General features: G+C 37.2%; 1 protein-coding gene across 2 annotated transcripts in view; it reads left to right on the top strand.

Annotated features, from left to right (window-relative positions):
• KLHL5 (kelch like family member 5) overlaps positions 1-12,736 on the top strand; it is a 49,448-nt gene that overhangs the window by 28,755 nt on the left and 7,957 nt on the right. For both annotated transcript variants that reach the window (XM_044418042.1, XM_044418041.1), the window contains exons 3-7: positions 1,792-1,974; positions 2,589-2,725; positions 3,261-3,457; positions 8,653-8,865; positions 10,841-11,027. In XM_044418042.1, the coding sequence (XP_044273977.1) occupies positions 1,832-1,974; positions 2,589-2,725; positions 3,261-3,457; positions 8,653-8,865; positions 10,841-11,027 (877 nt within the window). In that variant the 5' untranslated portion in view covers positions 1,792-1,831. The remainder of the gene's footprint in view (positions 1-1,791; positions 1,975-2,588; positions 2,726-3,260; positions 3,458-8,652; positions 8,866-10,840; positions 11,028-12,736) is intronic.

The raw sequence follows: 12,736 nt of genomic DNA on the forward strand, positions 1-12,736 counted from the left end.
GCTGTGGCTTCCTTGATGGAGACAATCCATCTCTTATTTGGTCTTCCTTTTCTTCTTTTGCCTTCAACATTCCCTAGCATGATTGTCTTCTCCAGTGAGTCTTGCCTTCTCATGATGTGCCCAAAGTATGACAGCCTCAATTTTCTCATTTTTGCCTCTTACAGTCATAGCATAGATGGATTGTAATGGAGGCATAAATGTTTACTTAGAAAAACATAATTGCCGTTCTATCAAGCAGTCATATAGCTAGTACTTATTGAAAACTCATCACATATGGGGATAGTTTGTGCTTTTAATTTTTGTTTAGTCAGGAATGCATTGGTGTTATTTTTGCCTTTTTGAACAAGGTAACAAATACCTTGGTTTCACAAACATGCTGGTGCAAGATGATAAGCCAGAGGTCACAGCTACTTTCCTTCTCCCCTCCACCTATACATCTTTTTAAGAGGCTGTTAATTTTGAAACCTAATTATGATCACATAAATGCCAGCACCATTAATTGCATCTGTGCTGAACAATTAACCACTTTCCCAGGCACAGAGTGTTCATTAGCATGGCATTTCAATTGACTTCAGAGAGATGCCTGAAGCTCATAAAATGGCACTTGTCATTTGGATAGCTGTACAATAGAATTGTATCTGTTTTATGTACTTATATCTCCATATCTGTAAAATATACCCAAGTACAAAGAAGCCTTTGTCTAGCTATTTTTTATTTATGCAGTTCTTTTAAAATACTATCCTGTAATTGAAACTCTTTCCATATACATCTGATTCTTTAAAAAAACAACAAATGGTATAAGGGCTGTATTAAAAATGCGAGGCAGAACATGAGAGGCATTTTAAAATACTGCCACTTGTCAACATTGCTCAGCTGACAAACTGAGTATTCTTGATGATATAGTTTTCACTGAGTAACACGTGGAAATCGAAACTGAATGATACAAATGGGTTGCAAAAGCAGTTTGCTGTGCAGAACAAACTTGGCACACTTTGCTAATGGGATACAAAAGTTACATGGCTTTTTAAAAAACCTTTTCTCATCAAGCAAGCCACTAGTAGAGTATCTGGCTTTTGTCTTAGGGAAGTTCTGGGGACTAAAGTGTGTGGTGCTTGTTGGCATCAATGTGCTCAGAAATGCCTCTTCTTGCCCCCATTATTGTATTTAAGATTTTTATTTTAACTGGGAAGCTGCATGCTGCAAAGTGAAGTGCTGTCCTTCAGCATCTTCTTGATTTGGGATTCAGCAAAAGTGTTTTGGAACTCAGCTTTGTACTTCAGTTATTTAAAAAATTATTTTTCATTAAGCATCACCAATTCACCTTTTACGAAATTAGTACTGTGTGACCAGCCATTTTATGAATGAGCACCCCCTCCACACACACCATGGCAACTATTTTTTGAGGGCACTTACAATACTCTCAACATTTCAAATGTGCCGTCAGATCCAAAATGTTTGAGAACCTCTGGTGTGGTTAGTTTGCATTTCTTCCTTTGCCATAACTGTTGTGGTAGGAATAAAGATAGAAAATGCAGTGGGAAATGGGGAGAATGACAAGTTAAAGATTACTTTGTTTGGGCCCACTGTAAAATTATTTGAGTTAGGCAAGATGATCTCACAGGAAAAATGTCATCTGGAAGTGAAGTTGAAGGTGTTAAAGGTACTTAGCTGACAACTCATAGAAGTTAGTTGGTCTTCTAGTTTTCTAAATGTATACCTCTTTGGAGTAAATATTTATATGTGATACTCTTAATATGAAGATTTTTTACTAGATATGTATTACCTTTCCAGGACTTCCAACAGCAGCCAAACTCTCTCATCGTGCCATACAATGGAGCCTTGTACATCTGATGAGTTTTTTCAAGCACTCAATCATGCAGAGCAAACCTTTAAAAAGATGGAAAATTATCTGAGACACAAGCAACTGTGTGATGTGGTATTGGTTGCTGCTGATCGCCGGATTCCAGCACACAGGTAAGTATGAATATTGACTCTTAAGTTATATTTAATTTCAATTATTAAATATTGTAATATATTAAACAATTGACTGTTTAATAATAATAATATTGGTAGCTGATCCAGTTGTAACATGTGGTGTTTCCAGGTTAGATGTTTTCCCCTAGTAGCTTTCAATGCACACATCCTAAAAGGAGCTCAATGAGGACTGGAGTTGATTCCAGAAGAATGCTCCTAACTATCAGTCAAATGACATTGTTCTTCTTAACCAATTTTTAAATTGAAAGAATAGAGATAGAAGTAGAGTTGGAAAAACACAAGGGGATTATAAATTGTATTGACTAGACTCTCCCAAAGGAACAGTGAATGAGGCAGGGAGATGGCACAATAAAAACCTTGTCTGTGAGTACCTTAAGTGTGTTCATTGTGAAGTTGTAAGACACTAAAATTGTTGATCAAGGAGCTATAAATTTCTTAATCCAATAGAAAGTTCATTCAATTACGAGATAGTTCATCAAATTTAAAATGATTTCATAACTATTCTCCCTTCAAGATGAAAGATAATAAAGTAGGTAATAACATGTCAAAGTGACTGTTCCTTTTACTCTCTTTTCTCTTTCATATGGTCATAGACTGGTGTTGTCCTCTGTCTCAGACTACTTTGCAGCCATGTTTACTAATGATGTAAGAGAAGCAAGACAAGAAGAAATCAAAATGGAAGGTGTGGAGCCAAATGCACTATGGGCTTTGGTGCAGTATGCCTATACAGGTAAAGGAAATGGCTGGTGAAAGCAAACCAATATTCTTTGCTAAGTAAGTGCTAAATTCTTATAGCTTGTCTGTGGGGAACAGGATACCTAAGATGGCAAATGATATGGACCATTTGTGAGGCACTGCCCACCTGGGGTTGCAAATGTTTAGTTAGTCTCAATATACAGCCAATAAAACTGGCAGGAAGTATATTCAGAACAGATGAAATAAACATACCATGCATATAGAATTCAATGACACAACTATGATGTTAGCTCCTGGCTGAAAATGCATTAAAGTGAGTTGGACCAATTCATGGAAGATCCATTTGTCAATCATGGTTAGTCATGATTGCTAAATGGAGCCACTTGTTTGGAGGCAGTCTGCCTCTGAATACCAGGTACCTGTAGATAAACAAGGTAAAATGTTACCCTCACATTTAACTTGTTCTAGAAGCATCCACTGTTTTTGGAAATTGGGAGTACTAGATCTAACAGTGCTTCCTTCTGTTCTTCTTCTTTCCCAAATAATGAATACCTTTTCAACTCTCTTAGGTCGCCTTGAATTAAAAGAAGATAACATTGAGTGTCTATTATCTACAGCTTGTATTCTCCAGCTCTCTCAGGTGGTAGAAGCTTGCTGCAAGTTTTTAATGAAGCAACTCCACCCATCAAATTGCCTTGGAATCCGCTCCTTTGCTGATGCACAGGGCTGCACAGATTTGCACAAAGTGGCCCACAATTACACTATGGTATGTTGTTTTTATACATGAATTTATAATCTGTTTATAATGAATGGCTCTTTTAAAAGGGATACAAGAAAGAAAAAAATATTTTATATATTGCAGAATTTGTCCTTGAATAAGTGACACTGCTTTCTCTTAAGATTATGAGCTGGAAGCCCCAGTTCACATCTCAGCTGGGCCATGAACTGCTTTGACTTGAGCAGACTGCTATTTCTCAATTCACTCCATTCTTCCTTGTGGATACCTTGAAGACCATGTGCTTTGAGCTCTTAGGAAGACTGCTAATATGTGTACACACACACACACTAAATGATAAGTATTGTTAAGTTGATGATACATAAAATCAGTGAATTTCAGACAAATTGGTAGCTGAGTGGGATAGAGAGTTTAGATTTTACAGTTAATCAAGCTTATCTGGATGGAACTAGAATAGATCCCTTGAGCTTCTACCATGTGTTGTTCCCATGCTACGTTACTTTCACACTGGATTTTCACTCTGGATAATAGTTTATAATCCATGGTGTTTGGTCATGTTATCTGAATCCAGCCAGAGTAAATAAACGATGCTGTTGGCTTCTGACAGTGCAACACACCACCATGGCTTATTGTATTGTGTGAACCCAGTCAATGGCCAGGTCTGGATCATAAAAGAGGAAAAGAAGCCACAGTGACTCCTTTTCCCACCCCCCACGTGCTAGTTTCACATTATGGGATTTCCTTCATTAGCCCCATGACATATTGCTTTCGATGTCCTGTGAACCCAGCAAAGTATGTAACAGGGTTTAAAACCACCACAGAAACCTACAGTGAGGCATAGGTTCTGGGGAGGTTTTGAAGACACCTTCACCACACACTTCACTGGGTTTGGATGACATAGTATCCCATGTACCATGAGGGTTATTAGGGAAATCACGTGGCATTTGTCTGGCTCCCAGGGAGTGGGGAAAAGAAGTCATTGTGGCTTCTTTTCTCCCAGTGATAATTCATACCTGGCCGATTATGAATCTAGTTCTGGATGTCCCATTAGTTTGGCAGATATATAATTAAACTGTAATTATGCATGAACTATACTCATGTGCTGTCAGCAGCTATGTAAGAATTGAAAGTTCTTTTGACATGTATTAAGAATTGCTTGGTGCAGCTGCCTTGCAAATGTTTCAGGAACGTTGTCATGCAAGGCATACTTTTTGTTCTTCTGTGGCTCCTGATTGCTTTTCTTGCTACTTTTTATATATTATTGATGCACCATTTCCCCTTCCATTTAAGCTCTTGAGATGTATTACAATAGCTTCCTTAAAGCTACAGCCATTGAAATTGCTACCTTGAAGCTATTGACACTGAAATAAACAGTGACACTATTCTAGTCTTTAATAGTTTGACATGAATGAAATTTAAATTAGATGGATTTTAAAAAGCTATTTTCCAGGGTAATTAGTTGTACTAAATGAATCCTTCCCATGGCCTCTTTTTAATGTTTAGATCCAACAGGGACATGAAATTGAATTTTTGTAATAATGAGTAATATAGAAGTCTCATTTTGGTTTGAAATGAATGTTGCCATGGAAACAGAATAGAAACATGTAGTCCAATTGAATCTTCACTTAGAATAAATCCCTATACTAATTTCATTTGCTTAAAAGCTTCTTGGAAGCAGAGAAACGTTAGCGCTAAAACAACAGCCATTTGATGTTCATTCTTTAAAAGTATTGCAATGTGAGTTCACTGTACCTATTCTACCACTAAATCGTGTAGCTTATTAAAACCTATGAATAATGCATTCCATTCCAACTGGTGGTAAGTTCCAGAAAGAGCTTTAAGTGCAGAGCATTTGTGTATGTTATAGCTTGATGCTACGTTGATCCTTCTGAGGCCTTCTGAAATGTGAATTGAATTAAAATAAAATATTTGCATTTCAGTTTGAACCGATTTCTACTGTTTTGTTGGCTTAGCCAATCTTATCTGAGTAGCTGTTTACTCTGTAGGATGTTCATGACTGCAATTAAAGCATTCTGTCTTTTAAAAAGCCACTTGCTGTTCATAAGCCTGTTCATAAGATGAAAATGTGAGGAACTGAAATTGTACAATTTCCCACTTGGGTGCTGTGTGCAGAACTAACCTTGGTTCAGCTGAAGTGAATATTTCTTGGTTTAAGAGCATTTTCAGTGAACATTCTCAAAGGATTCTCTTAAACTAATAGGCTTTTCACACACTAAACAATGCTTTTAGCATGTCTTGATAGCATTGGCATGTTATTGTTTCATATACCAGGGTATGAAGTCTAAGTAAGAAAGCAGTTTGTCATTTCAGCTTACAATTGGCTCTTTCAGCTGTACTACAAGACCAGAAGATACGTTCTTCTTACAATTTTTACCTTGCACAGTTTTGTATTAGGGCATCAAAATATCTTGATGTTCAGAAGGAAGATGCTGATAATTTGAACAAGGGTATTCGCCTAGCATAATTTAAATTCATGCTTTGATTGTGCACAAGCACTCTGTACAGAATTCAGTGTTCTAGCCTTTATGGTTTTAAATGATTGCTTGAAAATACATGTTTATTGTGTTGACTGTACTACATCTGCAGGACTTAAGGTGTCTTGTGGGATAGACAGGGTAGATCAAAGTCATCTTATATACACCTGTTAGGGAGTACGCCCATTTAACAGTGCAGCATACTTCTGAGTAAACATGCAGAGGATTGCATTGTGAGACAGTAAATAGAAGATCTGCTTCTAATTTGGGCCATATAATAACAAAAATGCCAATATTTGAGAACTTATCCTAATTCTGATGTTACCTCATGCCCTTCAGAGCTTGAAAGATCTACTCCTACTCTTCAGAAAAATGTTGGAGAGAGTAATGCAAGAACAGCTGTGCTGGAACAGATCAAGGGTCTATTCTGATCCCACCAGGGCAAACCAGATGCTTCTGAGAAGTCCCCAACTAGGACATGTGTGCAATATAGCTCCCTGCTATAAACTCTTTAACTTAATAAATTATGACTGCATCCCAAATTCTGTAGAGCTACTTTCTGTTTTCAGTACTCAGGAACTGACAAGTGGCAGTTAATAAGTTTGTAATCATCTCAACATCAGCTATAGCAATGCATCGTTCCAAATAAGTTAATAATAATGGTTCCTTTGCAACTCCATAGCCTGTAATTCGGTCAATAGAATACAGTACAAGATGCCATGGTGTGGTAAACAGATATAAAATTGGTTTACTTTATTACTCACATTTCCTGGCCTATTCCCTTTTCTGTATTGTGTCTTTTAGATTGTACATCTGTTAATAGTGACTATCTTGCTTTTAACCTGTGTACAGCATTTAGTACATTTTATATTCATTTATAAACTGTTATAAACTGTTAATAAATAAGGTCTTCTCTTTTACGAACACTTCATTCACCTTATAAATCCTTATTTTTCTATGTTTTCTTAATTATATGTTATAAAATATAGCACTATATAAAATTGAAATAATATGAAATTGAAAATAAAAAGTTATAGGAAGGAAATGTGTTGGTAATGCCAGATGAGCCTCAGGGCAGAGGGGCTAGATATGATTGCCAAGGGTTGTGGGTAGGACTTAAGTTCTCGGCTGAACTTTTTTCCTTTCCAGTCTAAATCATGCCAGATAGTAATTTCAGAATAAAATTTACAGATTATGCATGTTTGTATAATTAATACAATTTATAGTGTTTAATTTTTCTTTACACAGAATTTGGGTTCAGTTTTGGATGGGGCTACTTTTCTTAACATGAAGAAATACAGTAATCTTTCTATAATAACATTTGTTTTTCTTAGCTTCACAACCAACTTTTCATCTTCTCTTATATCCTGTCCTTTGGGGGAATGCATAAGTGATACTTTGTTTTGTCATGGGGTACTTCTTATACACATGCGATATTCTTTGAGGTGGGAGTTCCTCATGTGTAAAACAGTCCTGAAAGATTTGACAGATACTTGCTAGTTTTGGGACTCCCTTACCTACAATGCTTTGCTGCAATTCTGTTTGTGGAAAGTCATGAAATATGTAACAAGGAATGAAATTGAGAGATTACAGAAAGGGTCCCCAAGAGAGTGTTTTCATTTGTAACTTTGGGAGATGCTATCCAAACCAAGCCTGAAACGACTTTTCCATTAACAAGTGCCTTGGTAAGTCTTTGGCTATAGCCAACCTTGGATTCTTGGGAACTGCAGCTCTCATTTACTGCTTCTGCTGTTCTCCTCACCAAATTGTTTGTTGTTTGAAAGGGAGTAAGAAAAAGCAAAATCCTTCTCTTTTGGCCTGGCTAAACCCCACAGCCCCAGGGCTTCTTCCCTTCCAAAGTGGGCCCTCCCACTTGGCATTCCACATAGCAATTCCATAACTTTGATATGCTGGAATTAATTTTCCTCTTTCCTCCTCCACCCTATTTCCTTTTCTGTTTGTTAGGTGTTAATCGGAGACCAGTCTCTTGTATTTTTGTATCATCTTTTGCAGCATTGCAGTACAAATTATTTAAAAGTCTAGTAGTTATCATTTTGGAAATATCCATGTGCTGGATCCAAGATCTGCCTTCTACAAGAGGAAGAGCTCTGTTCAGAGACAGTTCTGATTGAATTTTGCAGATCCTTCCCCCACTGCTGATTCAGCAGGCCTTCTGATGCATGGTGTGGAATTTTCAAGGGGGTTGCGAGGCTATTGTGGGAAGGAATGGGACAGGGAGGTCATTTCTGCCAGCACAGCTTAAATCTGGATCCAAGTGTTTGAAATTACTACAATAATTTAATATATCATGACTGCACAGTGCCTTATCAAGCACAAGAGGACTGATCCCTGCCCCAAGGAACATGTGGTAGTGGTGGTGATAAACAATAATTATGACTTAAAAAATAATCAGTGTATTAATTCATTGGTCAGAATAAATGCTTGTTCTCTGGACTGTTACATTCAGCATAGTGCTTTCGTTTTGCCAAAAATTCCACAAATTCCAAATATCTGATTTACAACAGATCATGCAAATTGCTGTACAGAATTCAAATGTTTTACTCACAGAATAACATGCTGATTATGTTACTCTCCACAGACAATCTTTTTCATACACTTCAGGGTATCAGTCTTCAGTTACACTTAATGAGTATTTAGATATTTCCTCCATTTAATATTGAAATTAGGTGTTTTTTGTTTTGCTTTTTTTTTTTTTTTTTTTACTTGTAGGAACATTTCATGGAAGTAATAAGGAACCAAGAATTTTTATTGTTACCAGCAACTGAAATTGCAAAGCTGTTGGCCAGTGATGATATGAATATTCCCAATGAAGAGACTATCCTCAATGCATTGCTTACATGGGTGCGACATGATTTGGAACAAAGAAAGAAGGATCTCAGCAAACTCTTGGCATACATCAGGCTACCATTACTTGCACCACAGGTAAATTGCTGCAAAATGTGCAGCTGCTCGTTCATCCTTTTCCAGATGGTATCATTAAATGAAGGTAATGTGGCTTGATTGTCTCTTACCCTAGATAATTTTCCATCTGTAAATGTCTGTTTATACATAGAGATCAATTGCTATTAATATGCTGCCACAAATATGTTCTGGTTTAATATAACTATAAAGAGACCCATTGGGCTCATGGAGTTATTTGTGCTCTTTGATCAAAGATCTAGATTGGAGTGGCCCTGAGGTCTTGTTCTAAAGCCCTCTTGCTTCTCAGAGCACCCCCGCTCACCTCCCAGTCCAGATCCCAGTGATGGCAAGGGCATGATTGTGGCAAGCTCTCCCAAGGCCAGGAAGAAAGCAAGTTGGGCTGGTGGCCTCACAACAGCTCACCCCAGCGTGCGCTATGCCACTCCAGCTAACAAGTGTAAAGTCGCTTAGGAACTCAAGTATGGGAGGTCCAGCATGTCCATTCCAAGAAGGTATAAGGGTCCAGGGGAGTCACAGGTGAGGGTTTCTAGTTGGAGAAACAGGGAAGAAACGAATGGGCCACAAAGATATAATAAGGAAATGGAATTCATTCTGTGGTCCCCATTTGTGGGAGCAGTTATTTTTTAAAGTTGTTAAAACAAAGGGTTTCTTTTAGAACAAGGTTTTGACAGAACTAAGCAGGGTGTTTTGACAGGGACATATGCAGCCAGGAATGTGTAGCACTAGCAATTGATTCAGTTTATCTCTGGAAAAAGTGAATCGCATAAAGTGACGCAAAACTGTACAAACAGTGGGGCAGCTATGTTGTTTTACTACATTCAGTTGTACCAAAACAAAGTATTATTGGGCAGGGGTGAAAGTCACCAAGACCAAGATACAGGGCATTTTAATATATTCTTCTAAACTGGAATGCAGGACATCCTGAGCCGTCCTGAGATGCCATGCATAAGGGATGCCATAGAAAAGTTTTAAATAACTAAATAACCCTTCAGGCCAAAGACCAAATTCTATATCAGAGAAAGGCTTGGGGACCATATTCCAGTGGTGGGCAGTGCCAAACACAAAGGAGGTAAAACCAAAATACTAGCAGATTTTGGCGTAAAGCTCTTAGTGCCAGTAATTAAACTTTAAAAAGGCATTTCAGTCTTTTAAAAGGAAGGAAACCCTGCAGAAAGCTAGAGAAAAAGCAAGTAATGGGTTGGGGGAATGGTGCATCTCCATGGTGCATCTCCATGGAGAATTCCAAAGGACTAGATTGGGAGTCCAGTCCAGGTTCTGAACCCATTTATCAAATAAGCTAAAATAATATTCACTCAGTCATGACTCAGTATTTGTAAATCACTCATCATGGTAACTTATTGGAATGAGTTAAGGAACAATCAGTTTCTGGGAACTATAGAATATTAAGTACCATCTAGTATAATTTGTTAAGAACAAAATTTGCCAGATCAAGCTTGACCAATGCACTTGGTTCAGTGAAGATTGCTACTGTATAACTTGTGTTCAGTTTGTACTATGCTGTTCATTGAAAGTACGTTGCATAAAAGCAAATGTAAATTTATACTATATGGTAAATAGATAGTAATATTATCTAAAATTATGTCTATATATGTCAGAGAGCTTCATATTGATTTGAGAAATTCTCTTCCCAGAGATGCAAATAATAATATAGCCTGTGTACACATAAATTTCACCTGATCGAGCAAATACCAGCTTGGAAGTGATGGGGTGATGTTAATTCGGAAAATGGTCCTGAAAAAAGGATTAAAACCTAGTATAAAGTTAAAGAGGATGACATTGCCTATCTTGGCCTTGACTTTACATTTTTAGTATCTGTTGATTACATATTAGTTGATGTTTATGTCTGTATTAGTTACTATTAATTCCCTGACAGAAGCTTTGCCATTTTGTGGCCAGAATAATGTTGGTTTAGCCCTGCTTAGCAATTCAGCACATCTTATTTCTTTCTTCCTAGTTTTTGGCAGATATGGAAAACAATCCGCTTTTCAGAGATGACATCGAATGTCAAAAACTCATTATGGAAGCAATGAAATACCATTTGTTGCCAGAGAGACGGCCCATGCTACAAAGCCCTCGTACAAAGCCTCGAAAATCTACAGTTGGTGTGTTATTTGCAGTTGGAGGCATGGATGCAACAAAAGGTAATTGATTTAGCATGACTATACACAGGGTGAAAACCAATCTGTCATTTTTAGAACAGGAAGGCCAGATTAAAAATGCTTTTGTTTGCTGTTCAGTTTATTGATTTATTTCATTTGAGTCACCACATAGCCAAAGCACTCAGGACAACATAAATAATAAAAACAAAACAAAAAACCAATAATAGCACTTAAAGGCAACAATTATAAAACAGAAGATTAAATATTAAGGTAGTAAAGAGAAGGGCAATTTTAAAACATATCTTGGGGAGTAAAACAAGTAGCAAGCCAAAATGTCAAAAGGCATGAATGAATGGAGAAAAAAATCTTCTCCTGGTACTGGAAAAGCAACAAAGGTGTTCCCAGGAGGAATTCTCTAGGGAGGACATTCCACAACTTGACCCCCACAGAAGGACCTTCTCATGACCATCCAGCCACCAAATCTATTACATGGGAACATTCAAACCCAGGCCTTAGATGACAATCTCTGGCCATGGCCAGAAACTTAAGAAGCAATTTAGAAGTTGTGTCCCCAGGCCATGAACAGCAGCGCCTTAAACTGGGTCTAGAAATCTCCTGGAACCCAGTAAAGATGGTACAGTTCTGGTGTAATAGAGTCATAGCACCCAGGCCAAGTCAATACACTTACCTAAAGTTTTTGGGTTGTCCCTTCAAAAGTAGCCCATATACAGTGCACTACAGTAATCCAACTGACAGGGTACCAAGGCATATCTCACTAATCATTATCATCTTCCAGGTAGGATGATAGTTTGTATACCAGTTAGTTTTTATTTGATGGTCACAGACCAGGAAGATTAATAAACAGATAAAATAACTGTGGAAAAATTAAAACACTGTTAAAACAAGTAGAGTTAACACAATAATTTCGCTCAGGCAAGTGACCACATTTTTCCTAATCTGCATTGTACCATTCTATACTCCTAAAATGCACTACATGCCACCAAAGATGCTTGTGCTTCAAATGACAAAGATAGAACTAGAAGTACTCAGAAACCACACACCTGACCCTTTAAGGCAGAAATACAGATTTCCTGGCCTCGTAACTAGCCCAGTGATGGAGTATCAATCTTCTGCAGAGGGAATCCCCAATTTTATCTCCAGTCTGAGATTCCATTTTTTTAATGTCTGACGTACACATGGGTAAGGATGGACATGAACAAATGTGTATGTGCACCGCTTTAAAAAATAGTACACATGAAATATGTGCAGACAAGCAAATTGATGGGTGAATCATCTCACACAAACTGTAAATCCAGATTTATAATAATCTGTGGACAATCTGTTTTAAAATCTTACATCTGTCTTAACATAGTCAAGAATGCTTTGAAACCTATTAATTGATGTAAATACCTATATAGTTGGCGTGGATATACCAACTTTACTTTAACCAAGTCTGAGAAATCTGTTTGATTTTAGTTTATTAATGAAAGTGAAAAAGATATAAGAAACAGGAAGATGTATTATATATTGTTTCACCTCTGTGCACACAAGTATTCAGTGAAGTGAGTCAAAATATTTTGTTAAAATGTGAAGTAGCTCTATGTACAATGTTGTACTTTGTAGTTACTTTAGGATAATCATATCTGTTGTATAACATTTAAAGAATTATTAACTTTACTAGAGTATTGATGAAGAGTTCTTGTATCAGTTGCTTAAACATGTAGATTATGTCTTCTAAATGTAAATGTGGT

The sequence above is a fragment of the Varanus komodoensis genome, unplaced genomic scaffold (genome assembly GCF_004798865.1).
Source record: "Varanus komodoensis strain SLA01 unplaced genomic scaffold, ASM479886v1 scaffold9, whole genome shotgun sequence".
In the NCBI taxonomy this organism is placed as follows: domain Eukaryota; kingdom Metazoa; phylum Chordata; class Lepidosauria; order Squamata; family Varanidae; genus Varanus; species Varanus komodoensis.